Raw genomic sequence first — 25,200 nt, 5'->3', positions numbered from 1 at the left:
CAAAACTCCCATTAATTTGCATAAATATGCCCTCAGCAACAGAAAGCAGTGTCTATAAGAGAGCAACAGACTTCATTATAAGCTCGTAACGCTGTCGAATTAAAACTCATGAATCTTAATTGTTCCCAGTATCAAAAGCTGATCAGAAAACCACCATCGTGTCCAATCTGCCACCATTTCGACAGACATAGGCTAAATGTAGTGATAGGAATTAGAGGCCGGAAGTCCGATTTATGCTTCAAGGACGTCGACATATCCTGCGTGGGCGTCAGAATCAGGAGGAGATGGGCAGAAAAACACAGAGGAGGAAAATATCAACTAAATAGCCTCTGCCATAGCAACCCCCGGCTCAAATGAATCATGTCTAATATGCTGTGATGCAGCAGGTCACACAATCTAGCAACAAAATGGCTTCTTCCCCTCTGGTGAGTGCAGAGTTTCAAGGTAATTTACAAGAATGGGAAACATGTGATTGCAAAGGGAGTCGCCGTGTATCACATTTAACAGCAGGGACCCTTTAAAGAAGCGGCGTGTCGACATCAAAGATCACAGCCGCAACAACTGTTGCATTTGAGGTTCTATTCGTTTTTATTCTATCTGCTGTCACAGCTTCATTTGTTGCGTCGACAACAGCAAATCACAAGGTTCAACTCATCTCTCAGGTCTCATTTTTCCTGTGGAAGCAGTTGTGTCTCATGGCTGAAAACACTCTCAGCCATCCCAGCAGGAGTCTACACTGGTGTGACTGGGGTGCTTCCAGACCCTTCCACAGCCTCAGCTGGGTGAGCGTGATGCCCTTTATTTGACAGCTAAACTCCTGATTACTGTGACTTTTCCTGTATTTGCTGATGCAACCAATTTCTGCCTCTGTTGATATCCTCCAGCAGGTTTTATGTGTGCTTACCCTTCAAAGTAAACAGGAACTGAAGGTGAATAAAGACGTGGGAGTTCAAGGAGGTGTTGAAACAATATTTAAGAGGATCTATGTTATGGGAATGACATCCTTTGACCTCCATCAGCCTCCATTACGTTTTCTTCTCTCTGCATTTCACCTCTTTTGCTTGACATTAATTGATGTTTCCGTTTTTAGCACATTACCAAACATTAAAACATCTCTCCTTCTGACAGACATTATTATTCAACTGGGTTCCAGAACACCGACGGGGAGTTTAACAGAGCGAGACGAGGATGAGAAATCATCACCTCGGGCCTCGCGCTCAACTGTGGGTGAGATTAAAAGGATAGCTTTGGCATTTTGATCAGGTAGGAAAAGACTATTTGTTAAATTCCAAATGTTTGATGAGCTTTATGCAAGAACTGTAACACCGAAGAGATAAGGAGCACTTGAAGTTGTAGGTTTACAGCTAAATCCTGCGGCAGATCAGGGCATCGCCATCTTCTATTGCACCCTGATGCATATAGATTTAGGCTGTATCATCCACTGGAGTGGGAAACAGAAGCTAGCAGGATTAGCTTTGGCCATCAAAATCACAGCCTGTGACCTCTGCCAGCGCTCACAAACACAACAGGACAGGCTGGAGAAAAAACCCCACGTCAGGCTACGGAGACGTGAACAAGCCTTCACCTGCGTCCACATAGGACACACCTAACCGTCCTCCCTTCAGGTGTCTGAAGTCTGGTGGGCTGCAGACTATGTGAGGCCTCGTCTGCCCTCAGACTGTTGAAAGAAGCGAGGGGCCACGGCCGCGGGTCGGGCCCCGCCTGATAGAAGTGGCTCGACCCACTTCGGCCTAATCCACCTGTAAACCTCTCAGTCAACAGATTTCAACAAGGCTGGACAGTTTGAGAGCGGCTGGGTGCCAGACAGACGCCGAGGAGTGCATCAACATCTCAGGTCTGGCTGGTTTGTCCTGCTCTGTCCGCTCCTCATCACTCACTCCAGCAGCACCACCACAGGATTTCAGGCATCAGCAGTCGTTTTGGGTTTAAAGGGCAGTCGGTCGACTTTTTCGGTCAGAGGTTGAGCCGCTGTGGTGAACCGTCACAGTTAATTTCATCAGTGTTTCATCCGTGTCACCGCCACATCAACGCTCCGACCACCAGATTAACCATAGCACGTTGGTCTCTGAAGGGTTAGAGGAATTAAAATGCTAAATTGATGACTCAAACACTGACCTGATTCATAGAAAAATCAAGATTCAAGAGCTGTTTTTGTCTCATTTTGTCTGTTATTGGCTTCAGAAACTTGTCCAACTTCTAACGATAGATAGATAGATAGATAGATAGATAGATAGATAGATAGATAGATAGATAGATAGATAGATAGAGAGATAGAGAGATAGATAGAGAGATAGAGGAATTGAGCAAAATAAGACGAAACTCGTGAATTTCTGCCACTGAAAATTTATTGTGATATCTGATAGTTTACATTAGAGTGAAAACACGTGTGACATGGCTTTACTAAGACAGAATGCAAAGCAATGTAGTCAAATAAAAAGCATATAATATTTTTTTGTCTTTAAATTTAGGGAAGAAAAAAAAAATCATAATAATAAAACAGGCACAACATATAGCCATTATAAATACAACATGCTTTAGGTCTTAAACTGCAGTTTGAGGCCTAAGAAAAGAACTGGTACAGCCTTTTCCCCAGTCAACCCATCTTGCCTTTGATTAACATCCTTTCAGATACATTTTAGACAGTAACGGAGCTCAAAAAAGTGGCAGCCAGTGTCACAATAAAACAAAATGACTAATAAAAAGTAAACAGTTTTCAGCAGCATATCTCTGTACATGTTGGTTTTTTCTTTTTTCCTTCCAGGCTGCTTTTACGCCGTCGAGTTCAGAGAATCGAAACATTCTAGAGAAAGACGATGTCTTTAGCGACAGGATTTCTCCTTTTGGGTTTTGGTATAGCAGGTGAATCTCCGGGAGACATTCCGACGCCATTGCTGGCTTCCATCTTGTCCACTGGCAGAGGTGACAGAAGCCGGTTCTTATTTGGTACACAGGTGACACTGGCAACTGCTTTTTGTTGCTTCAACATAGACTGACTGATAGGGAGAGCGGAGGCTCCGAGGTCGGGTCACGTATCTCCCAGCAGCCCCCGCTGGTGCCATCCTGCTGGTCCTTTTATGAATACTGGCTCTGAACGTAACAGTTAATTCGCACGATGGGGGAGTCCATTTAGCTAACGAGCTAGGCAGAGACACGGGGACCTGTACGGTAGGTTGTCATCTCGTTTCCAGATTTAGCCACAAGCTTTTGGCTCTAATAAAAGTAGTCAACATTTTTAGCCGGATGTGTCCATTTTACCGGACAGCCAGGGCTGCATGAAAGCATAAAAGCTCCATCCCAAATCAGGAGCGCTTTCAAGCGCCGCCTTTGTTGGAACTAAAATCTGGAGGTTTTCAATTGATGTCCAAGATAAAAACCAAATGGTGCATTCAAGCGCTTCTTAACGACCCTTAACGTCATGCAGACATTAAAAACTAGCATCTTCTTTCACAGGGTTGCAGGTTTCCTGCAAAACTGAAGTCTGAGTGTATCGATGGTAAATAGCAGACAAAGTGGCAGATGCCTGGGAGTAAAGACAGGCTTGTTGGCAGCACGGGAGCACAGATATCGGCGTGGTCGAAGACCGCTTGAATACACCGTGTCCAGGTTTTACTTCACTGCTGTCACATTTCAGTACGTCAAATGATTTCTAGTAAAAGAAGGCAGCGTCCACACATGTTCAGCTCCAGAGTGGCGCGAAGCAAACTCCAATGATCCAATTAATTTAAGCAAAAAGCCAGTAACAGAGGAAATACAATCAGTATTCACAGGCCAGTCAAGGACCTCCAGTATGGCCGCCACTGGGAGCCTTATCTACAGGAGACACTGGCTATATGGTGGAGAAAGGGTCTTGGTAAAGGCTCTCCCTGCGACATGGTGGGAGATTCCAGCTCGCCCTCAACATCTACATGGCTCAGCAGAGACCTAAACACCAGCCCTCTAATGGGCTCACACCACACAGGCTAATTAGATCAGCTAACAGGAAGAAAAGAAAACCAACAAATCGCATCCAATCAAACGAACTTGGGCTCGTTTTTTCAGATCTGGGAGAAAGTGTGAAACCAAATGGCTGCAAGAGTGGGGGGGGAAAGAACAACAATAAACTTTATCCAAAACTGAAAAAAGGGGGGATTACAAGAAATAAAACCGAGGAAAACAAACTAAACACTCACTTATGTGCGCAGGCATGCATGTGGGCTAATACACATACATGCACGCATACACATGCACTCACACACTCACACAGTCAGAGGTACAGTGAACAAAAGTGCTTCAAGTTGGGGAAGTAAAACAACTAACCCAGTAGAAATACGTATAAAACCTTAAATATGTTACTTAATGTACAAAAACTGTGACACGGGCCAATATATCAGCTGTTTATGTCTTTAGATTTTCAAGTAGGTCGCTGCTAACTATTAAGGGTTTGCATTGCTGTCGTTTTCAGGATAAAAGGTCGTGTGATCTGACTGACCTTGCCGGCAAAGTAATCAATCACTGCAGTTTTTTTTTCTTTTTTTAAATCTTCTATTCCACCCAGCCCCGCTTTGACCTGCTGCCATTTCAAATTATTTTATAAAAGACATCAAACTTTGGGCATCCCACCTTTTCCAAACCTCTTCCTCTCTGTTTTACTCTGAGAAAATTATATATTATATATAGAAAATATACGGTTATGCATGTAATTATGACAAACCTCTGTGCCTGCTGTATGGTTCGGGGGACAGACCATCATTTTGAGGGCCACTTTTTACCCAGAAATTAAGGAAAAGGACAGATTCACATGAGAGTTGGTCAAGATTTGCACACAAAATTTAAAAAAGAAAGAAAGAAAAGGTGGTGGGGGGGCTGTTTATGCTTTGGAGAGGCACAAGATTCATACTGTTCAGAGGCAAAGACTCTATTCATGTGGTCAAAGGGAGAGAAAGTGGAAGAGAATTAAAGTGCAAAAAACCTAGAACAGCGGGAAGAAAAGGCGGGCTAGCAGCAAAGATGGCGACTGCACTTCAAGCACGAGGAAAAAACAGAACCTGCCCGGGAGAATTTCAGCGGAATCAAAGCAAATGATGGGAAAGCGGCTGAAACATCAGTCCTACCGACCTTGTGGCTCCGCCTTCTCCGACGGGAAGCGAGCGAACATTTTTGCCTTTACGCCATCAGGAACCGAAGGCCCCCCGCAGGGTAGCGCCGCTCAGGTTTGCCCGCGAGCGCGTGCGAGCGTACACACACGATGCATATATACACAGTCATATGCATACATACACCTGCACTACTGCAAATATACATAGAATTTACGCATTAAACATTTCTCATTATATTGGTGGATATCTTTATCACGTATTTATCATTTGTGTAGTTGTGCCACTCTTTTCATTAGGAGGCGACTGAAATAACAAAATTTAACAGGTTTCATTCTTTCTGTGCCTTTTTCCACTTGTTACTACTGCAAAATGGGACCAGCCACAATCGCAATTAGCCAAACACTACAAATATTTATAGAACTATATATTTATGTGTTTGTATATGTATATATATGTATATATAGAAATGTATATAAATCCTTTTAGGTCAAACAAATACTAGGTGCTGCTTTTTGATGCCTTTCGGTGGAAAAATGACCAGAATGGTTGGAGGGAAAATCCACAAAAACAATCCACAAAACAAGAAAGAAAAAAGATGAAAAAAGATCAGAGAATAAAATCCCACACGGCTGCAATTTACCATCCTTTCACCGCTTAAAGAAAACGTCAAAACGCTGCTACATATGTAACTCTTGTAACTGAGATAACCGTCCCTCGCCCTCACACACACACACACACACACACACACACCTCCCTCCCCCGCTCTTTACCCATCCCTGAAAATGCATTTGGAAATTAGCGAGGAAGGTGGAGACAACCAAAAGAACGAACAGGGTAACCTGACAGCAAAATGCAACAGTGACCAGTAACATCCGTCCTGCCGTCAAACCAAAACCAGAGGAGTTAAAACCGGAGCAGGAAACATCAAAACAGCTGAAGGTCGACGCCGCTCCTCTCGCCGGACGGGTCAAAAAAAGAGCGCAAAGAAAAGTCCTTTCAGTGAAGTCTGTCTCTTTCACACAGTGGTCTCCTTATCACCACAATCACCAGGACGCGTGGTTGTGGTGGTGGTGGGGGGGTGACAGTGAGTGAACTGCGGGTGGGGGGGGGGGGGGGGGGGGTAATCGAACCCGAAGATCCGGAGCTGCAAACGGCGACACACAATCTGTTTTACGACAGGACCCCAGTGTGGTGCGTGAGATGCTTCGACAATCGCTCCGCCCCCTCCTGACGTGAAGCGGAGGCGAGGGGCGGGTAGGGGGGGGGCTTCCGTGGAAGGATCGGAGGGGTTGTGTTCTGGGAGTGTGGCGATGAGGGCAGGGTGACGGGGATGGGGACAGGGCGGTCGATGGGTGACGCTCCACGCAGTTCAATAAACATCATTCGAAGGTCAGAAAAAGAGAAGGGCGCCGCTGTGGCGTCACTCCCATCCATTGTCTTTGATCATGTGAGCCAGCTCGATGATGAACTTTCCCTCTTTGTACTTTTGACTGCTCTCAAACGCGTGCTCCTGTAGAAGACACACAAGAGGGAAAATCAGACCCACAAAATTAGATTCTGTCCGCCGATGCTAGCTTGCAAACGCGTGGAAGTTCTGCACAAGTCGGTTCAGTAAAGGGTAAAAGCTAAAAGCAGCATTTTCAATCCAGGCAAAAACACCCCTTGAAGTTGATGAAAATGTGGGCTCACAAGGATCCACAATAAACTCCATCATTTTTATGTGGACAAAGGTCAGATATATGACCTTAAGACGGCAACACGGACTCCTTCTGATTGATACATGTAGACGTGACGTTCGCTCCTCAGGCTAATCATGATGGTAGACGCCATCGTTGCCCGGCTGTCTGACCTCCTCCCTCTGAGGCATCACCGGTGGAAGGCAGGAGGATTCATTTCCACCAGAGGGACTTGAGCTTCTCACCTTCGTCTCCGTGTTTGATTTGCTCGGGCCGTGCCGCCTTGTAGACCCACATTTACGATGCTTTTGCTAAAGGCAGTTGTGACGATCCCATTGTTGCCGTTGTTAGGCGGCTTTTTTTCATTCGTTCTTCGCTTATTTTACGCCCCTCTGTCGTCTTTTCAGACAATTACCGGGGCAAACCTTTTGAAAATGGCCTGACATTTAATCATTGCAGACTCTCAGAGGTACCACTCTGACTGTGTGCCGCCAACAACCGCACACTGTAATTATCATAAATGCTGGGGGACCAGAGGCGGCTCAATCCGCGTGCCTAAATCCCACCAAAAGATGTTTAATAAGAGCAACCTCTGTGTTCCGACCTGCCGCAACACATGATTTGTCCTTCTGGAATCCGGTCATGAGTCACGAGAACACAAGGGCGGTTGCAAAACAGCGCCTCAAGACACAGAAGAAGAAAGTAAATTTGGTGGATATCCCTTACATATTTCCAACCCAGGGTGGTTTTGCAGTTTTCACAGTAGATATCTGCCACGGCGTGTAAACCTGTGAGGAGTACCCGCTCCTCCGCTGGCCCGCAGCCCACGTTCACCCTGCGGGAACAGAGAGTGGACAAAACGGGGTCACAGGTCAGGACGAGCTCAGAGGTTGAAGGAGGAGGTGAAAGTGGTGCTGAAGTGTCAAATGTTGGCATCTATTTCACACCTGTCCTTGATTCTAAACATTGTATTTGTGAGTCCAACTAGCGTTGCTTATTGTAACACACTTTGAGTCACATTTGAATGAAATATTGGAGATTACCTTGAAACCTATCAGTACGGGTTGCCTTCTTCTTCCCAACCCTTCATATTTTCCAGGGAATTCTGCATCAGGCATTTTTTTTTAAATGACTTGTTTTTGCCTGTCCTCACAGGCGCGTTTGTTCAATTTGTCCCGACAGGTGAGAACAACGTAATCCGGGCAGGTGGCGTGCGGCAGCTGCACCGCGGCACCGGGGGGGATTTGCGTGTGGTTTGTGGTGAGCGGGCGCCTAAAAGCAACCAGCCAGGAAATAAACCACTAAGGAGCGATTCAAAGAGATGGGAGTGAAGGCGCCGTCCCTGTAGCATGAAATGAAAGACTCGGCAAAGAGCATAAACAGAGGCCATTAATTCAGCACCAGGGTTCGCTAAATGGCAGCCTTTTATGCGTTGAAACCGTGACGTTCACCCTGGGAAAATATTCCGCTGGTCTGGACCCTGTGGTGCTGCTGGATATTAGGAACTTTATTCTCTTATGTTCTCAGACATCCTAATCTATTTCCAGGAAACAACACCACACGTGTGAGAGCAAAGCAACAATTCTGGCAGCAAACACGCCAACAACTGCGCTCAGCGGGTTCACGGCTTTTTTTTATTACTCTGTCCTACTTTAAAGAGCGACAGTCAGAACCTGTGGTTATAAGCTCTGGCTTTAAAATTAACACTGAACACATAAAATCTGTAAAAAAAAAAATGATAAAAAATTCCAATAAACTCTTGTCACCATTTATGACCCAGGATTAAAAGGCGCAATCTGATACTTACACAGAATTAAAGAGATAGGCTCTTCCTTGGCTGCCTTGAAATGACTGAAACGAGAGAGGAAGATGTGAGTAACAAATACAAAACAAGGACTATTAAAAGGTCAGAAACTGATGCCCCGGGGTGCTTTTCCCCCTCCTCAATAAGTTCTGTCTACTTGTTTTTACACCTTACACACACGAGGGGATGCAAACACACAAACGAGGGTTAGAAACAATCAAACGGCTCGAGTTCTCTATTTCTTCAACTGTTGCCTCTGTAGAAACTGAAGGCTTGTTCCGTTTGAGAATCATCCGGCCTATTTGGGGAGAGGCAAGCCTTTAATGCCCGGACGACAGATGCAAATCGGAGCTCCCTGAAGATAATCAATAAATATGAAGCACGGCCAACATTCATTCGGGATTAAAATCATTCAAAATGTCCACGCTGAAACGCAGCCTGTGCAGGGTTCCTAGCATGGCGGTGTTTTCCCCTCAGTGTTGCTCGCTGTGGTGCTGCATGTCCTCAAGGCTTAACAAACATGTTTAATACACTTCCTTCCTCATGGGGCTGCAATTAGAACATTTGGAAGTGCTTCTGCAGACCCGGGCAATCACCGTAAATGCTCCTGCACTTCCTGACAAGGAAAGAAAATATAGATAAATGCAGATAAGTTCAGGGCAAAATGGTTCAAATTTTGGTTGCTTAGTTTGCACCTCACCGCCAGCTTTTGATGAGTGTGAGGAGTGGACGAGAGTCCTCGTGAGAGTTACGAGTTTATGGAATCTCGCTATTCCCCCATCCTTCAACATCAAACCCCCCGGTGGCGTTTTAATTTGAAGGTGTTGAATTTGTTGAAATGAATTCTTTTACTGCAAATACAGCGACAGCGCTCACATTAGTTTCCGGCATGTGGGTTTCCTAGTTTTAACGTGTTTGCATTTGGGTTGGTTTAATCATTAGGCTTCACCCTTTTCTCAGGTTGGGCTGATGCTGAGCACCAAACTCCGGCAGGACAACCAGCACCTGCAAAACCCAACATGCTCTCCTGCCCCGTGGCCACGCCCACTGATGCTACCGGTGCTGGAAACAAACTGGAAACATCCAAACAGCAGCGTGGATGTGAAGTAAAAATATCTGCTGAGTGTATACATGCGTTGCATATGAAGGTAAACAGAGCAGCAAAGCCGGCGCGGCGGGTGACGACAGGGTCTGCCTGGATCCCCCCCCCCCCCCCCCCCCAGCCTCGTCACCCTCGGCCGGCAGACAGGCCCCAATCGGCTTTGCTTTTTCCATTGCAAATGAGCGGGGAGGACACATTTGTGGCTGCGGTTGAGGGCGCTGAGCTAATACTGCCTAATAGAAGCACCAGCTGCCGCCTCCTCCTCCTCCTCCTCATCTTCCTCCTCCCCCTCCCCTGCTGACCACCGACACCAACAACAACCACCGAGGCTCGGGGGACAGTTTTACAGTGTTGTCAGCGTTCAAGTAAGCTGTGATATTATTATTCAACAACTGAAAGAGGATCATTCATCTGCAGGCGGTGTTTCACAACCGCATCTGTAAGTTCCACCGCGGGCACAGTCGGCCGTTAGACATGTGACCTTTAGCTCTGAGAGGGAACTAGGTCAGTCCCCGTGGAGTCAACAAGTCCTCCCCACAGTTTTTAGTCCGGGGAGGGAGAACCATGTGACGAGAGCTGGGTGTCATAGCTGCGCCTCCAACGTGGCTCGGCCGCCACCACAGGCAATAAATGGGCGCTTCATCGCCGGCAGCCCTTATCCGTTTCCCACAGTCTATTTTTATTTGCTTGCATGCCCCCCCCTCCTCCCTCCTCCCTCCTCCCTGCGCTCAGTCACTTTACTGGATCATGTCATAATGTCGTGTCTGCGTATCAGGGCAGAAATCCTCCGAATGCCCCCCAAAATCAAACCGTTGGATATGTTTTGTTGCGTTTCTTTGCGTTGATGGTGGGGAGGGATTTTCTGTACGTTTCACTGAACAGCAGCAAACTGGAGCAGGAGCTCGTTTTCTTAAGCTGCTGCAATTGCACAAAAATAACAACAAGTACTAGTTACAAAGAAATAAATCCCACAAAGCAAATCTCAAAATCCTGAATCCCCTTGACCACCGCGGACAATAGGGAACAATAACTGGAACTCTGCTCCTCCGGCCCCACGCAGAAAACACAGATCCAGCCCGAGAGGCCGTCGTGAGCTCTGTTGTGTTTCACAAGCTGCATCTGCTTTTTTAAAATCACCACGGTCTTCTTTTTTAAATCAAAAACAAAATATGTGACACAATGAATGGAGCCAAGTTGTTGAAATACAGATTAACTTGAAGCTATTAACAATCCTGCTGAGGTCGACTTTTACCATCTGTTTCACCACATGCCAAGGTGAAGGCTCAACTGGTTAAACCCCAAAACCGTCTTTTAATTTAGTTAAAAGGGCTTCTTTTTTAAAAAAAATGATCTTTAAAAATGTGTTAGATATTTACCATCGTGTCTTTATTTCCATTAAAGCCACCAGCTGACATGTTAGTTTAATTTAAAGACAACGTAAGGTGCTGGATAAAATATTTTGCGTCTCCTTCCTCGGTATTCAGGCTGCATCACTTCGGTTTGGGACCCCCGTTTAGCCCGCAGGCCCAAAACAACCGCTTGCTCGCCATATCTGATACCAGGACGAAGCTGCTATCTGCAGCAGGGTTTCACCAACCTCTAATAAAGACGACGTCAGAGATGCTAAAGCTATAGCAACAGTTGTCAACAGCTTTTTTTTACCCAGCATTTTTTTAAATGAAGGCAAAGATGTCGGTGAATGTGTTTCCTTTCCACTGTGATTGTCCCTTATGCTAGCAGGGCCTAATCCTCTTTGTCTGGTAACTCAGGATTTGGGTTTGTCCACTTGCTTTGGGTCCTTCTTGATTTCAGGAAGCTCTACCTTCGTTAAACACCAGCTTTGTTAGCATCGACGTGCTCGACTTTACAAACTATGGACACACTCCAATGCATTACAACCCACAATAGACTGCTCCCAAAAAAAGCCATTAGCTTAATTATCCCACTCCTTATACACATCAGAGCTGCTGCTGCTTCATAGCCTCGCGACTGAGCATCATTGCCAACTCCACTGTTTACTCTTCTTTATGTTGCCAAAATGTGTGGCAAAGGTTAAATTCTGTGGTAAAGGGCTAAAACATTTGCCATTTCATGTATTGAACAGACAAAAAAGGACACCCCGAGAAACTGTAAAGGTCAGCTCTGTTACCTTCTGATGGGTAAATGGTTGATTTCTGGTGAAAAGAATCACTAACCCGTCCCACGTCATTCACAGCTGCAGTATCTAATAACTGAGTCCAGCTTCTCCAGGCAGCCTGTATTTAGTATTTTTGAACTATTTAAGACTGAGGGCAGAAGGGCAGGAAGAAGCGGGGACAGGGTGCCTGCCATGCTTCCTCCTGGCCGTGCGCTCAGGTTAATCCTCTCTTTAGAGCAGCTCCATCTGCGGCTTTGCTTGCCGGCTGGCGTGCCTCGAAGACTCCAGCTCGGGGAGGGAAACTGTTATTTTTTTCTATATCTGCTTGGCTCGGGAGATTTCCAGCACTCAAACTGCAACAGTGGGGAGAAATGTGCCAGAGCCTGCAGTGCACTTTCAACCCCTCCCTTCCCCGTATGCGAGTCTGGGCGACCAGCCTTATTATTCCTACATCTGTGCCAGTGGAGGAAGTTAGCAGAGGAATGTGCTGCTGAAGAAATGTTCACAAATTTCACATGGGATGAAAGTTTAAAAATGGACAGAGTGACCCTTGGCAGGCCGCGGTGGAAACCTCACAATGGTGTCATCTTCCTCTAAGTAACATAATCAGCTTAGCAGGGTTGATGCTGAGGACCAGTGATGCCGCCTCAGGCAAGCAGACGTGCAAACCGAGGCGTCAGAATATTAATAGATCTGCCTGATCAAAGTCAAGATGATAATGCCAATGTTCAGCGTGGTCTTAGATCTCCTTCCCAGCACAAGTTCCTCGTGTTAGCTCTTGAAACAAGATAAAACGGAAAGTTCATCAACCTGGTTTAAAAGGATGGACCATAAAAATTCTGGATTCTGCCACACGCGTCCGTCACCTTCGGCACTTGCAGGAGCCACATTTGCACACACGTTTGCATAAAACCAGCAGGTGCCGCATCTCTGCAGTACTTTTGCGTAGCCAAAGTGTCGAACCATCAGACAGACTGTCCAAAGACGGTCCCTCCAATTTAATCCAATTATTATCAAAGTGGATTGTTTACACTAACGAGGTGACTTGTCAAAAGTTGTGCAGGGCAACCGTGACGACACACGTCCTCACTTGAGGGAGCTTTTGGTTGAGGATGTGATATTTTACAGATGATAAAATGTACGGTAGGTGTTTATGCGTAGATGGTCACCATGATGCTGCATGTGTAATTCATGTTTCTCTTATTTCCTGGGTTTTTGCGAGCTGGGTTTTACTTGCACGGCAGGAAATGAACGTACAAGTGTGTTAAACCACTACTGAAGCACAACAACGATGGAATGAGCCGCAGGAGAGGAAGACGGCACGTGCAAAGGCGAGACCTTTACCAACGCCTCCTTGAAGACCGTATAGATTATGTCCATAGAAGGGAGAAATTTGCTAATCTTGCAGATTATAGTGCAGCCAAACCAGAGCGTGTTTGGTCTAACGTGGCAACCGCCAATCAAGCTGGTTCACACTGCAGATGGATAATGAATATGCATATTTTTAACACATACAGGGGCACCTATGGTCTTCAGGCACTGCTGCAAATTCCAAACTGTCAGCATTTTTTTGGGTGAAATCTTTCAGTTTAAGACGAAATATCTCATTTTGAGCACTTGTTTTATTTTAAATCTGCCATGTTGGTTCATGGAAAGCCCTAAAAAAGGGGGAAACGGTCAGCGTCCAATGTCTTCCGCGCCCTGGATGGCATTTCATGCGTGATATTATTTTCGGATTATCAAGGATATGCAGATTACAATCACGCGTGTGTGGGTGCATGCTGGGAATTAATCCTCATCTTAATCCCAGAGGACTTTTGGAGATAGCTCAGCTGCTGAATGAACCCTTTTGTCTGGTTGCAAATACTCGATTCTCCGACACATGAAGAAATGTTAGAGCATTTGAATAAATATTTCTAAAAAGCCAAGTCTTAATATTGCGCAACAGGGAGCTAAATAGTGTGTGAAAAAACAATAAACCAAAGTGGGACAGTGTTCTAAGGCAAGCAGTCATTTGACCCCCTCAGATGTGGCTATTGTGCAACCGTAAATCAAACCAATTTGCATTTTTTCCCGACAGTTCAAAGGCTTTTGTTGCTACTGGTTCTCCAGCATTCCTCTGCTGGTTCTGTGGAACCTGTGTGGGGAAAAATGTGGCGTGACTCAAGTGAAAACAAAAACACACGTGCACAAGGAGCACCTTCACGCATTGTCGGCCTCTCCCACGGCGACCTCAGGAGCACCGATGGCCGAGCCCACACCTCTCTGGTTCTACTGTCCTCAGGGCTGAACTCACAGCGATGACGCTGAATGATGTCAATGTATGAGCAAATGTTTACCCACCAAGAGAAATCCTCACGACACGGATACGTGGAGCATCCTGGAGCCATTACACACACACACACACACACACGCGTGCCGCAGGAACTCACTTAAACTAAACGTGGACTTTTGATGTGCAGCTAGCTGAAGTTGGTCCTCATACTAACGCATTTAGCTAATCATGCACCTAACTGATGCCAAACTGACTAGTTGGAAGGGAATTCCACACCACAGTTTGCCAGGAGGCCATTTTTGAGTTTTAAATGATAATTATTCCTCTTTGGTACTAATTAACTGCGACCTTTATCATCACTTAGACAGACCGCGGTCAGTAAATCCATCATCTTCTGCACATGTATACATGGATTAATCCGATAGAGGGGTCTAATCCAGCTGCTCCAGCAGCCAAGTCACACTAAACTGCTGTGCAGGACATTCATTTTTTTTTAAATCTAACTTTTAATTGAGAAAATAAATGAATTAACTTTATATTTGTTTACTAAGGGGATTGATATCTTTAACTTGAATATCAATGGATCATCCGGCTTCACAAGTCTTAAATCCACACCAAACTGCATCCAAGCCATTTTTATTTTAACTTACCGGTACTTTACTATTTAAATGATCTGCAAGTCCCTTTCATTTTTGCCGTGTCACCATAACTCCACAGACATGACGCGGCTGTGGTCAGGTGGCGAGCTGATAGATACGACGCTCTTAGTTTAAGGAGCTGCGTGCTCGCTTCAAGGCTGTTGCAACCAAACTCCTTTTCTCCTCTGATCCCACTGGAAGGAGCGACACTGATGATGAAGCCGTGCACCAGCATCACCCCGCCCCCCTTCCTCCCCGCTTCAGCTAACTGGCTTTGAGCCTCCTAGTCACTGAGCCACGGGAGGAAAACTGAATGGAACACAGAGGCGGCGAGTGCGCAGATTGATCATCTTTGCCATTTGAATAATCTGCTTAGCGCGCGGCGAGAATGCGACGCACGCAGAGCAAGCAGTCACCATCTTATTATAAACGCATGAAGGTCACTGCCTCACCGGCACCCTCCTGGCTCCAGGGTGACAACCTGTAGACTCAATCGCCCGCTGTCGACTTACAGCCAGCTTTAAAGCTGCGCTTTGGTGGCTTTTATGGCCAAATGTTGCGATGTGGACTTCAGGACCCAGAAATCTTAAAGAAAACTATCGATTCTGATACGCTTCAGAGCCAACGCCGTCACCGTTGGTCAGTGGCGGTCAGCACTTTCACACAGGTTTGCCCCTCTCAGCGGGCAGATAAATGACCGCAGCTGGCCGTAAAAGGTTCTTCCATTCGACAAAAGGGCGGAAACTCCACCAGAGCGCCGTGGAAATGACCGTTCTGCTTTGGTAATTATTGCAAACTCCATGGGGGGAAGGGGGGGTGCTTGTGGTGACAGGCGATCCTTTAGTGGCTCTGCGGAGTCATGTTGAAATATGTGACACAATAGCAAACAGGCAATAGAGCTGCAATAAACTCAGCACCCCAGCAGGCAGTCGTGTGAAAAAGTGCATTCCGATGATGTATTGTGTTTATTCATCTTGAATAGATACATCCTGCTTTTTATTCTGCACCCTTTTTAGGCGATAATGTGTATTTCATTATCTCCTCAGGCTAATTTGGGTTTTTCCCAGATAGAGGCTCCTCCGTGCTTCCCATTATAAAGCAAAGGACAATCTCAAATATGTGCTTTTGATAAAGTTGGAACAGTTTAGGGTTTTCAATTTTGGTTGTCTGGAACTCTCTTGCAGAACACCCCTGAATATCAGCTGTGAGGAAAGCTCGACTTCCCATCCAGGCCGACGCTGCCAGAGACTCTGACGCATCCGGATTTGCGTCATGTCGCAGCCTCATAGATGAGTATCCTTCGCGCGGGCCTGCGTGAAACGCAGCATGAATCAACTGGACTTTCTGGAAGGAATCAAAAGGATGGACCCAACCGAAACCAGTGACAAAAGCGCCAGACTCCTTGAAACATTTGCACGATATTTTAAAAACACGTCATTAACAGATACAACCGCCACACTGACCGCCACACCACTAGCTCTCGGTCCAGGTCCGACAAAGCCATAAGAGCAGTAACATCAGTGGCAGCTTCTTAGACCAGTCCGTTATAGTCCGAGCTTCTGAAATGCAATAAGGCATCTAATAAATTGAAATAAGTGTCAAACCCGAGTGTCATTTGCCTCAACTAACCGAGAGGACAACGATCAATCAGTGCAGAGTCCCAACCGAGTGTGAAATCACCGCTGAGCCGAGCAGATTACCTCGTTTCCAAAATATTACAGGAATGGAAAATGCATCATCGTGGCTCTTAATGTCACCCAAAAGATGATTAATGAGACCAAGATGCACCCAGACTCCAGGCAGAAGCTAAACGCTACATCAAACTGGAAAAGCGGTTTCCCGGTTTGCCTCCATGCCTGCCCCAGTGGTGCCGTTTCAGAAGCTATGGTGATGGAGATTTTATTCTGTTAGCGTTAACTCAAGCAGCTGTGATCTAGACACAGTCTGCGAGAAAATAATCAGCCAACTTTTCAGAGCCAATTAGCACTTGAAGATATGGTCTCAGCAGTGTCATCAAACCATGTTTTTCTTTGGCTCTAAATAGACCCAGAGTGCATTTAAACACAGTGTTTGCAGCCCGAGGACACAAGGCAGCATTTAAAAGCTGAAGATCCAGCCTGCAATCAAGCTAAATCAATACGGGCATGTCAGTCACAGACCAATTAGCAAGAATATTGATTAGAACTAGTTAGTCTGTTAACAACAGGATAGTGTCACTGCTCTGCACCGCAACACTGTGACCCTCAGTTCCTATCATTAAGTCTTAAGCGCCAAAGTTAATGCTCAGAGTGAGCCATTCAAATTTTAATAAAGAAACAATGTTACTACAGTACATTGCGTAAGCAGGGAGGGTTTCGTAACACAGCAACATCAAACCATAAAATCTTTACTGTTCATTTGCAATCACAAGCATTTGTTTGAACAGATTAAGATGACCGCCTGTGCAACTGATTATAACCTATAAATATACATCACCACGAATAAATATAACCATCTGTTGACACCAGAAACCAAGATAGTTATATCCACTGCACCAGCCCATTATAACCACCTAATGTAGCCACATCACCATTTAGAGAGGACTGAATGAGGCCATACCCTTTGCAGAAAATACTTCATAAGCAATATGTGATTTTTAGATCTCACCGCAGAAGATCTATTGTGAGCGTTTCTACTTTTAACATTCTAACACCCATTTATAGCTCACCATCAGAGAGTGCACGACACGCTACCGTGAGCATGAGTAGGTTAGCATGGTGCAAGGCACAAGTCCAAATTCACCCACGCCACACGATCGAATGATGTGATTTGACTGCCGGGTCATTGTTTTTAACATTACAGAAAGAACAATTTCCTTGTCTTAAATCTATGGTTATATTTGTACTTCTTATCTGCTCCTGACAGCAAAGGAGAGTTAGGCTCCAAATGTAGCGGCCGTACCTTTGAAATGAGCTCGTCGTGGTTGGCCAGGTGCGCCCGGCAGTGGATGCAGCTGTAGGTGCGGTGGCAGGAGGGCAGGTAAGCCTGGAAGGTCTTGGACTTGGTCATCTTCACCATGTCAGTGGGGCAGGGCTCCTCGCTGGCGTCAGGGCTGGCACTGGAAGAGTTGCAGCTCTGCTGGACTTGCTGACAGAAGAAACACTGGAAGATGCAGGCAAAAGCCGTCGTTGTTGTGGAGTGGGTGTGTGGCACGCTCCACACAGACACCACAGGAGAAAATCAAATCTGCAGGGGGTCAAAGGAGAAGAGAGCACGTGATGAGGGCTTGTTTGAGTTTGATTAAAAAAAACACTACTGCAGCAGCTTGTTTGATCAAACACTCTTGATTGCTGTGATCAATTATACGATCACCACTGTGACATACCAATTCAGGTGACCCCACAGTGAGAAAAGACAGCAAACATATGATAAAGTCAGACAAATATAGCACCACTTCACCCAACTGATCAGATATTAAGTTCCTTTGAACAACGTTTGGGAAAATAAAAAATAAAACCAGAATTTACCAAGATACACGTGATATCATCACATTCTTGGCGATACGCTGCCTTAATATGTCCATTATTGATGGATTTGGAGAGAAGTGCATTAATTCTGTCCCACTGGAGCGATGCACTTCCCGATTAAATTAAAATTTACCTCAATAAAAACAGGATGGGAAATTATAAAGTTAAATATGTTGCAAAACTCGGGTCCTAAAATCTGGGATATCTGCCAGAGCTGCAGCAAAGTCAGACACGCGGTGGTTCCTCTGAATCAGACAGGTTGTAGCCACGGCAACGGCTGAGCTACATTACCAATATCACGCTCTTTAAAAAAAACAGGGCGAAAACGGCACACACAACCAGTACAGTGGGTCAAAGTTTAGCCAGGACGTCAGTCTAACTGTTTGGTTTGTAGAATTCAGCTGCGCCAAAACAACGTTGTTGTTTACAGTCTGGCCCACATGGCTGGTCCCGTTCCAAAGTTAACCAGTCATTTGGCCCACATGGCTGGTCCCGTTCAAAAGTTAACCAGTCATTTGGCCCACATGGCTGGTACCGTTCAAAAGTTAACCAGTCAGTTGGCCCACATGGCTGGTCCCGTTCAAAAGTTAACCAGTCATTCCTGGTAAGCAAAAAAACCCCTGCATGACATTGTGACAACACATTGATTTTATTTAAAGAGGGACAAAGTTGTTGTAGATGAGGGGAAAGAAGCTGAACAGAGGCGCTGTTGTGTTTCCATGGTGAAGGTGAATCAGGAATACCTGCAAAAGCAAAATAAAAAGCTGGGCGAAGCAGCTCGGCTCATGAGCAGCACGCACGAGAACAGTCGACGAGAGCGCAGCTACGCGCCAAACAATGAGCATGTGACCTTTTAACAAAAGAGACCCAGTTTGACAAAAAAACAAACCCCACCAACAGAGTGGACCCCTCAATAGAGCTGATCTTTGCCTCTTTGTACACTTCTGCTCCGGTCTCCTCGCTGCCCGCTGCCTTTTATAACCACTTTATTTGCCTTGTCAACTGAATTATTATTAATGGTTCTGTTTGTGAATCCGTGGTGCAAGTAACAGGCTCCGCTGTCACGGGGGATATTTTAACGCAGCCGTCTACCCATAAACGGTGTGAGGAGATGAGCCATTTAGCACCTTAAAACGATCATTATGGCGTCCTTTTTTTTTGCTTGTAATAAAGCACTAGAGTTATTTTTAGATATCCTAGTTGCCGATATTTTCATTGTGATTTAAGCCACCTGTTGTTATTGATAACTGCTCATTGGTGGCCTGCTTTTTGCCTGTGACTGAATGAGAAAGTATTAAAATATATGTAATAGATGATGCTATTTTGTGATAAAATAGCTGCTGTATATTTAAGCAGAATCTGGAGGGTTGGTACTGGCCACCATAACACTAACAGCACATTTAGAGACTGAGCCTGCTGGTTCAACACCATCGTTACTAAACACTCAATAAAACATGTTTTATTAAGTGTGCTTCCTGCTGCCAGGTTTTTACATATTGCTCAATTGATAACGAGTAACACATTTCATTTTTATGTCGTTTTTTAAATGGTCAGTAAAAGTTAAAGCAGAATTGACAAGTTTATGTGGCCAGTTACTTCAGTTGGAAAGAGAAACACTGTGATGGATGTTACTAATGTCTAAATATGATAGTTATTACAAACTAACTTTATAATGAGCCTCACAAATAACATGGATATGACATGAATAGCTGTTCTGTTCTAATGAATAACTGTCAATCAACAAAGGTGGGCGGGGCCTGGCTTTATTGTTGACCTACACTGAGCGGCCTATAGGTGGTGCTGTTTCCCCAATGACCCCACTGACACCTGATCCAACACAATGATCAGAAATTGGCTACCGAGCTAGGCCTGAATTAGATAACACTGTTTCATCCCATTTTAAGATCAATAGGCAGGGGCAAGTGAGTGAGGAGAAGACCATATTTTTTAAACTCTTGTCTGTATACAATTAAAAACAATAAAAGTACCTGTTGCCTTTAACGCAGCAATATGGCGCAATAATCAACACAGTCAATAGTAAACATCTTGAGGGGGGATTATCCAGTCTACATCAGAGAGCACAAAAATGTGCTTTTATATCACAGACGATTCCTGTAAAGCATAATATGTTGTAACAGGAAGATCAGAGTAGAGCTGAGACGGAGGCAAGCAGCCAGACAAGAAAACAAAAGGGCTTCCGCAACCGAAACAGGACGGAGCTGTGATGTGAAGCATGGCTGCTCTCACACACACACACACACACACACACACGCACACACACACTCAGGTGAATACTAACAGCTCAGCCTGGTGACACCAGATAAACCACATTTACATGCCTGCTATGCACAGGTATTTGGGTCCTAATCCCTCTCTGCATGAAAAAGACAAAATCCCCTTTCTGCCTTAACCAGGTTAGCCAGACTGGCACGTGCACGTGGAAAGGCAAATACACAAATAGGGGGCAGAAAATAGATTTAATCTGGTGGGACAAGGTTCAGCATCATGCTCCCTCATTAAATCAGTTTCTGAACTTATGTATCAATTCCAAGACAGGAAGCAACATCTCTACCACACACTTTCACAATAGCATACATTTACTTGCATTTCAAACACACACACTTCAGGTTTTTTTTTATTTATTTATATCATAAATGCCAAATAAGGTCAACTGTGGAGCAGTTGTTTTTGTATGCTCTAGACAGCATGGTCTGATTTTTGTTTACTTTAGCATTTCCTTTTTTCGCACACACACACACACACACACACACAGACAAAATTATAATCTCCACAATAACTTGATTAAGGTACACCGCCATGTCTTAACAACTATTCCTTCAACTAGAATTCATCTCCTTTGTCGATATCCGTCTGCATCATCTCGAAGGAGACGGGAAATTACGACTTTTTGGAAGTATAAATAATATGGGACGAGGTAAAGAAAGGGGGAAAGTGGAAAAATTGGGTCTTTATTGGACAGATAATGCCTTAGAAACAGCTGACAGTCAAACTGGGCAAAGTGAAAACAAAGAGGCAGCACACTGTGCGCCTGATAAGCACAAACAGGAAGAGCGTCCAGACAAAAGACTCCGCACTATCGCACCAAAAAATCCACACGTTTGACAACCATCACACGCTTTGCTGTGATCGATAAACTAGTGAATGGGTTAATCCTGCCACCAAAGCCTTTTGTCACCCCCATCCCTCCTCACTTTTCGCTGTACATCTTGTTCTGCATGTGTTTAATATCCCCAACAAAGAGAACGGCGCCAGCTCAGGCGCAACAGTGCCGCTTTGCTTTTTTCCCTCGTTTGTTTTGATGGGATTCTGGGATTCACGAAAAAAAGCTCGCTTTGCTGTCTTCTTGTTTGCAGGTTGTTTTTGATATACATTGCCCTGCTGCTGTACTCACCACCTGGATCAGATCTGAGCAAAACGCAGCCTTTTGGAAAACTGCTTGCTGCTGAAGAGAGACAGATGACTGTTTATTGGAGTTAAATAAATGATTGTCGTCGTCCCAGGCGCTTGTCCATGGGTGATGCTGCCAGATGGGAAACTTATGGTTGTGTCCTTTGGGTGCTGACGGGTCTCATTTTTCCCCCAACACTGGCTTTGTTGTGTCTTTAGTATGCGCAGTAGACTGGCTGGTTACTTTGGAAAGGAAACGTCACCACGTGGGAGGGATTTGGGGGTGGGACCGCCAGCCTGTCTGGCCAATAGGTCGCTGCGGTGCCTTCAGGTTCCCATGGGAAAGATGGCAACTAGGTTTGCTTCGTAGGTATTCGGTTGAAAAATGTCTGCATGTACGATTTATTGGTGTACATTTTTCTGGATGTATTTATTTTTATTAGCGGTATTATTTTTTATTTTAATGCCGTTTTTTTATTCATATGGCTTGTTATTTAGTGCATATTTATACCGTCCCCCTAATTTTCTTTGTATTTTCTCTGTTATCAATAACTAATTTGGGATTTTAATTTCTTTGAAAATTCTGCTTTACAAGGTCCTTTGTTCTTTAGCAGGAGTCTTTCAGGAATCTTTTTTGAGATACTTTTAAATCAGTGTAAGCATTAACTCGATAATGCTTACACTGTTTAAAAGTCTAAAGTTTTTTTAAAAAAAAGTCAGTAGCAAAATAGCGCGTAGAAGGTGTATAAAAGTTATTTTTTATTATTATTTTTATAGTTATTATAGTCATTTTATGCCAGGTATAAATCAAGCCCTGAATCCAAATATTATGGTCATAAAATACAGCTTTTGAAAAGTATTGTTGCGTTGTTGATTAAGGCATTATTTCCCATGCGGCGTGAACGTGACAAAGAGGGGGAGGAGGGAGCTCGCAGGCACCCGGATGTGTAAATAAATACAAGAGAAGAATATGAATCTTATTCAATCTCTGGTATGAAAAGTCCTTATTAGAAGAACCAGTCTTTTCACTTGCAGCTCTCACATTTAATGAAAGGAAGAATGTTTGTTTAAGCGTGTTGTCAGCACATTCTCCCACTTCATTTGCCAGTTGCAGTAAAGATTATTTCTAAATGTAGTCTGATTAAGTGCCATCTAAAGCCTCTTGACGTACTTTGATACGACAGCAGACAGACACTACACAACAGTTCAAACGTAGATTAACACAGACTGCGGGCAAAAACAATAAATAAAAACGACAAATTAATAGATTATGAAGATTAACAGCACATTTGACGCAGATTTGCTCAAAATGACACCCAAACCCATAAAGTATCTGATATTTGGTACAATGCTGAATCTTCTTTAGTAAGTAAAAGAGCAGCTGACGGATTCATCTTGTCCACCTCACCCAGTTCCTGCTGCACTGTTTATGTGTCAGTGCTGCATCGTCGTGACATCGAACAGATTCACATCTGAAAGATGATGCCATGAATGGTGACACATAAAGACCTTAAACCACACACTAATCTGCTGCCTACCCTCTTCCCAACAAATGCCCTCGTCCTACCCTTGTAGTCCTGACGTCGGGAACGCGCTTTAAGAACAATTTGCATTTTGTTTGATTATATTCACGACGTAAATGAAATGACCGACTCTGCTGCAGCGTAGTGTTAGACAGGTTATGTTGCAATACCTTGAAACCCTCGATGTGTTGCTGAACCACAGAATGCATGTAAACACAAGGTTGCAGCTTCGCCCAGAAGTGCGGGCTGCGTGCGCGCGTGCGTTATGAAATCCATTCCTGTCCGTGTGTTTTTGTCTCCTGATCACGTGGCATCATAAACCCTCAAAAACTGAGCGAGACAGCCAAAGACTCGTCCAGATTATGCTGGTTAGAACACAAACTGCACCACAGCTAGACAAAATAGGCGTCATGCTCTTGAATGCAACTTGAAGATTAAATTACAATAACACGCCTGAATTAAAGAAGGGGGGCGACTGGGGAGATGTATTGCTGAGATGAGGAGTCAATAAACATCTGCAATTACGTGCATCACACGGAGCTGGCATTCTAGAGGAACAAGTTGATTGAAGATTCAAAGTAAATTAGACCACAACTGCACCACCCTCAAGTTGCAATAACTATTACACACATACATACACACATATATGTGGGTCTTTATAATACTGGTACAAACATAAAAAGCCAAAGAGTACTCGGACGGGTATAAACTTGCCTCAAATGCATATACAACACCTAATCGGATATTACAGTAATCACTGCAGAGATCATTTTTGACAGACACATGTGTCCTCCAGTAGGTCACTGGCTCTCCGCTCTCCCCAATTACACTTCGCCTTCCCCCCATCGGAAAACAAAACAAACCGACCAAGACACCAGTTTCGCTCAGTGGACCAGCATTAAATCTTGATATCAGTAACACTCAAAGTATACTTATGTAAATACACCTACATCGTCCCATAAAAGAGAAACGTACCACCCGGTTGTTCAGGTCGGGCCGAGTTCCATTAAAAGTCTGCAAAAATATCAAATCTCCTTATCGGATCTTCACCAAAGCAACGATTCTCTGCGTAAAACCTTGCAAAGTGATGGTTGCCGCCGTAGATCCGCGGTTTGAGTAGAGTCCCATCGGTGAGCAGTGTCAGAGTGTGTGCATCGCGGAGCAGCTTGCAGTTCTCTGACGGTTTTTAACCTCTATAGCTTCAGCTCATCAACGGCAGGACAGGCCGTGCTGTCCCATCTGCGGCCTTATTTATACTAGAATCCTAATTAGCTTTGCGATGCGCAGGACGCTTTGAATACTGCGCAAACACATCCACCCCACACAGAGAACGTTTTTATATATTTATATACACATCGGGGCAATGTGCACGAAGTGATTTCATGCTTAGGACATAAACAATAACAGTAAACCAATCGATGTTTTTAATCCGTTGGCTGGTGATACCTTTACATGCTTCAGGAAAATTGAGCATTCTTCACAAAAACATCCACGTGGAACATGTTTGATTTGCTTGACAAAGCCAGAGCATTGGCACAAAGCGCGTTTTCCCTTTTTCTGAATGATTGCATCACATCTTACATTTGATTTGTCGAGAAATTTGATTACGCTCCACGAATACTTAAAGTGGAAAACGTAGTCTATCAGCCTTTTATGTTAAGTACCGGAGCTTATTATGACTTCCATTAAACTACAAGTTGCGATGACATGTTTAAGTACTTTTTTTATTTGTTTCGGGGATAAATCCAACCATTGTCGATGACATGTAAAACAATGTGAATACCATTAATTTGATAAGCAGCATTATATTTTGTGGGTTTAAGGTCAGGGGGTTATATGGTGTATTCGCGAGCCTTGAGGGCTGACAAAACGTTTTGATCTAGTTGGGTATGGCTGTTAGCTCGGATCAAAACATTGGAACCAAGTTTTCCGCTTTAGAATCTCTTAAATTCTAATTCTAGAGAGGGTATGTGAAGGCAACAGTAGCCTAGCTACACAGTCTGATCTACAAATAGCATCCAATCAGCAGGAAAAT

General features: G+C 44.6%; 1 protein-coding gene and 1 long non-coding RNA gene across 2 annotated transcripts; both read right to left on the bottom strand.

Moving 5' to 3' along the window:
* Window positions 1-2,348: 2,348 nt before the first annotated feature.
* LOC105418052 (uncharacterized) lies at window positions 2,349-21,648 on the bottom strand. Its single transcript, XR_003886544.1, has 2 exons — window positions 20,482-21,648; window positions 2,349-5,846 (listed from the first exon to the last, which is right to left on the bottom strand). It is a non-coding gene; the product is annotated as an uncharacterized lncRNA (long non-coding RNA).
* LOC101078269 (protein yippee-like 1) lies at window positions 2,349-21,786 on the bottom strand. The gene is made up of 5 exons (XM_011615930.2): window positions 21,647-21,786; window positions 17,669-17,953; window positions 8,580-8,623; window positions 7,499-7,607; window positions 2,349-6,606 (listed from the first exon to the last, which is right to left on the bottom strand). Exons 2-5 carry the CDS (start codon window positions 17,783-17,785, stop codon window positions 6,517-6,519), a joined length of 360 nt encoding a protein of 119 aa, XP_011614232.1. The 5' UTR covers window positions 17,786-17,953; window positions 21,647-21,786; the 3' UTR covers window positions 2,349-6,516.
* Window positions 21,787-25,200: the final 3,414 nt, after the last annotated feature.

Source organism: Takifugu rubripes, chromosome 21 (assembly GCF_901000725.2).
Source record: "Takifugu rubripes chromosome 21, fTakRub1.2, whole genome shotgun sequence".
NCBI lineage: Eukaryota > Metazoa > Chordata > Actinopteri > Tetraodontiformes > Tetraodontidae > Takifugu > Takifugu rubripes.
Note: the sequence above shows the minus strand (reverse complement) of the source record. Positions and strands in the feature narration are given on the sequence as shown.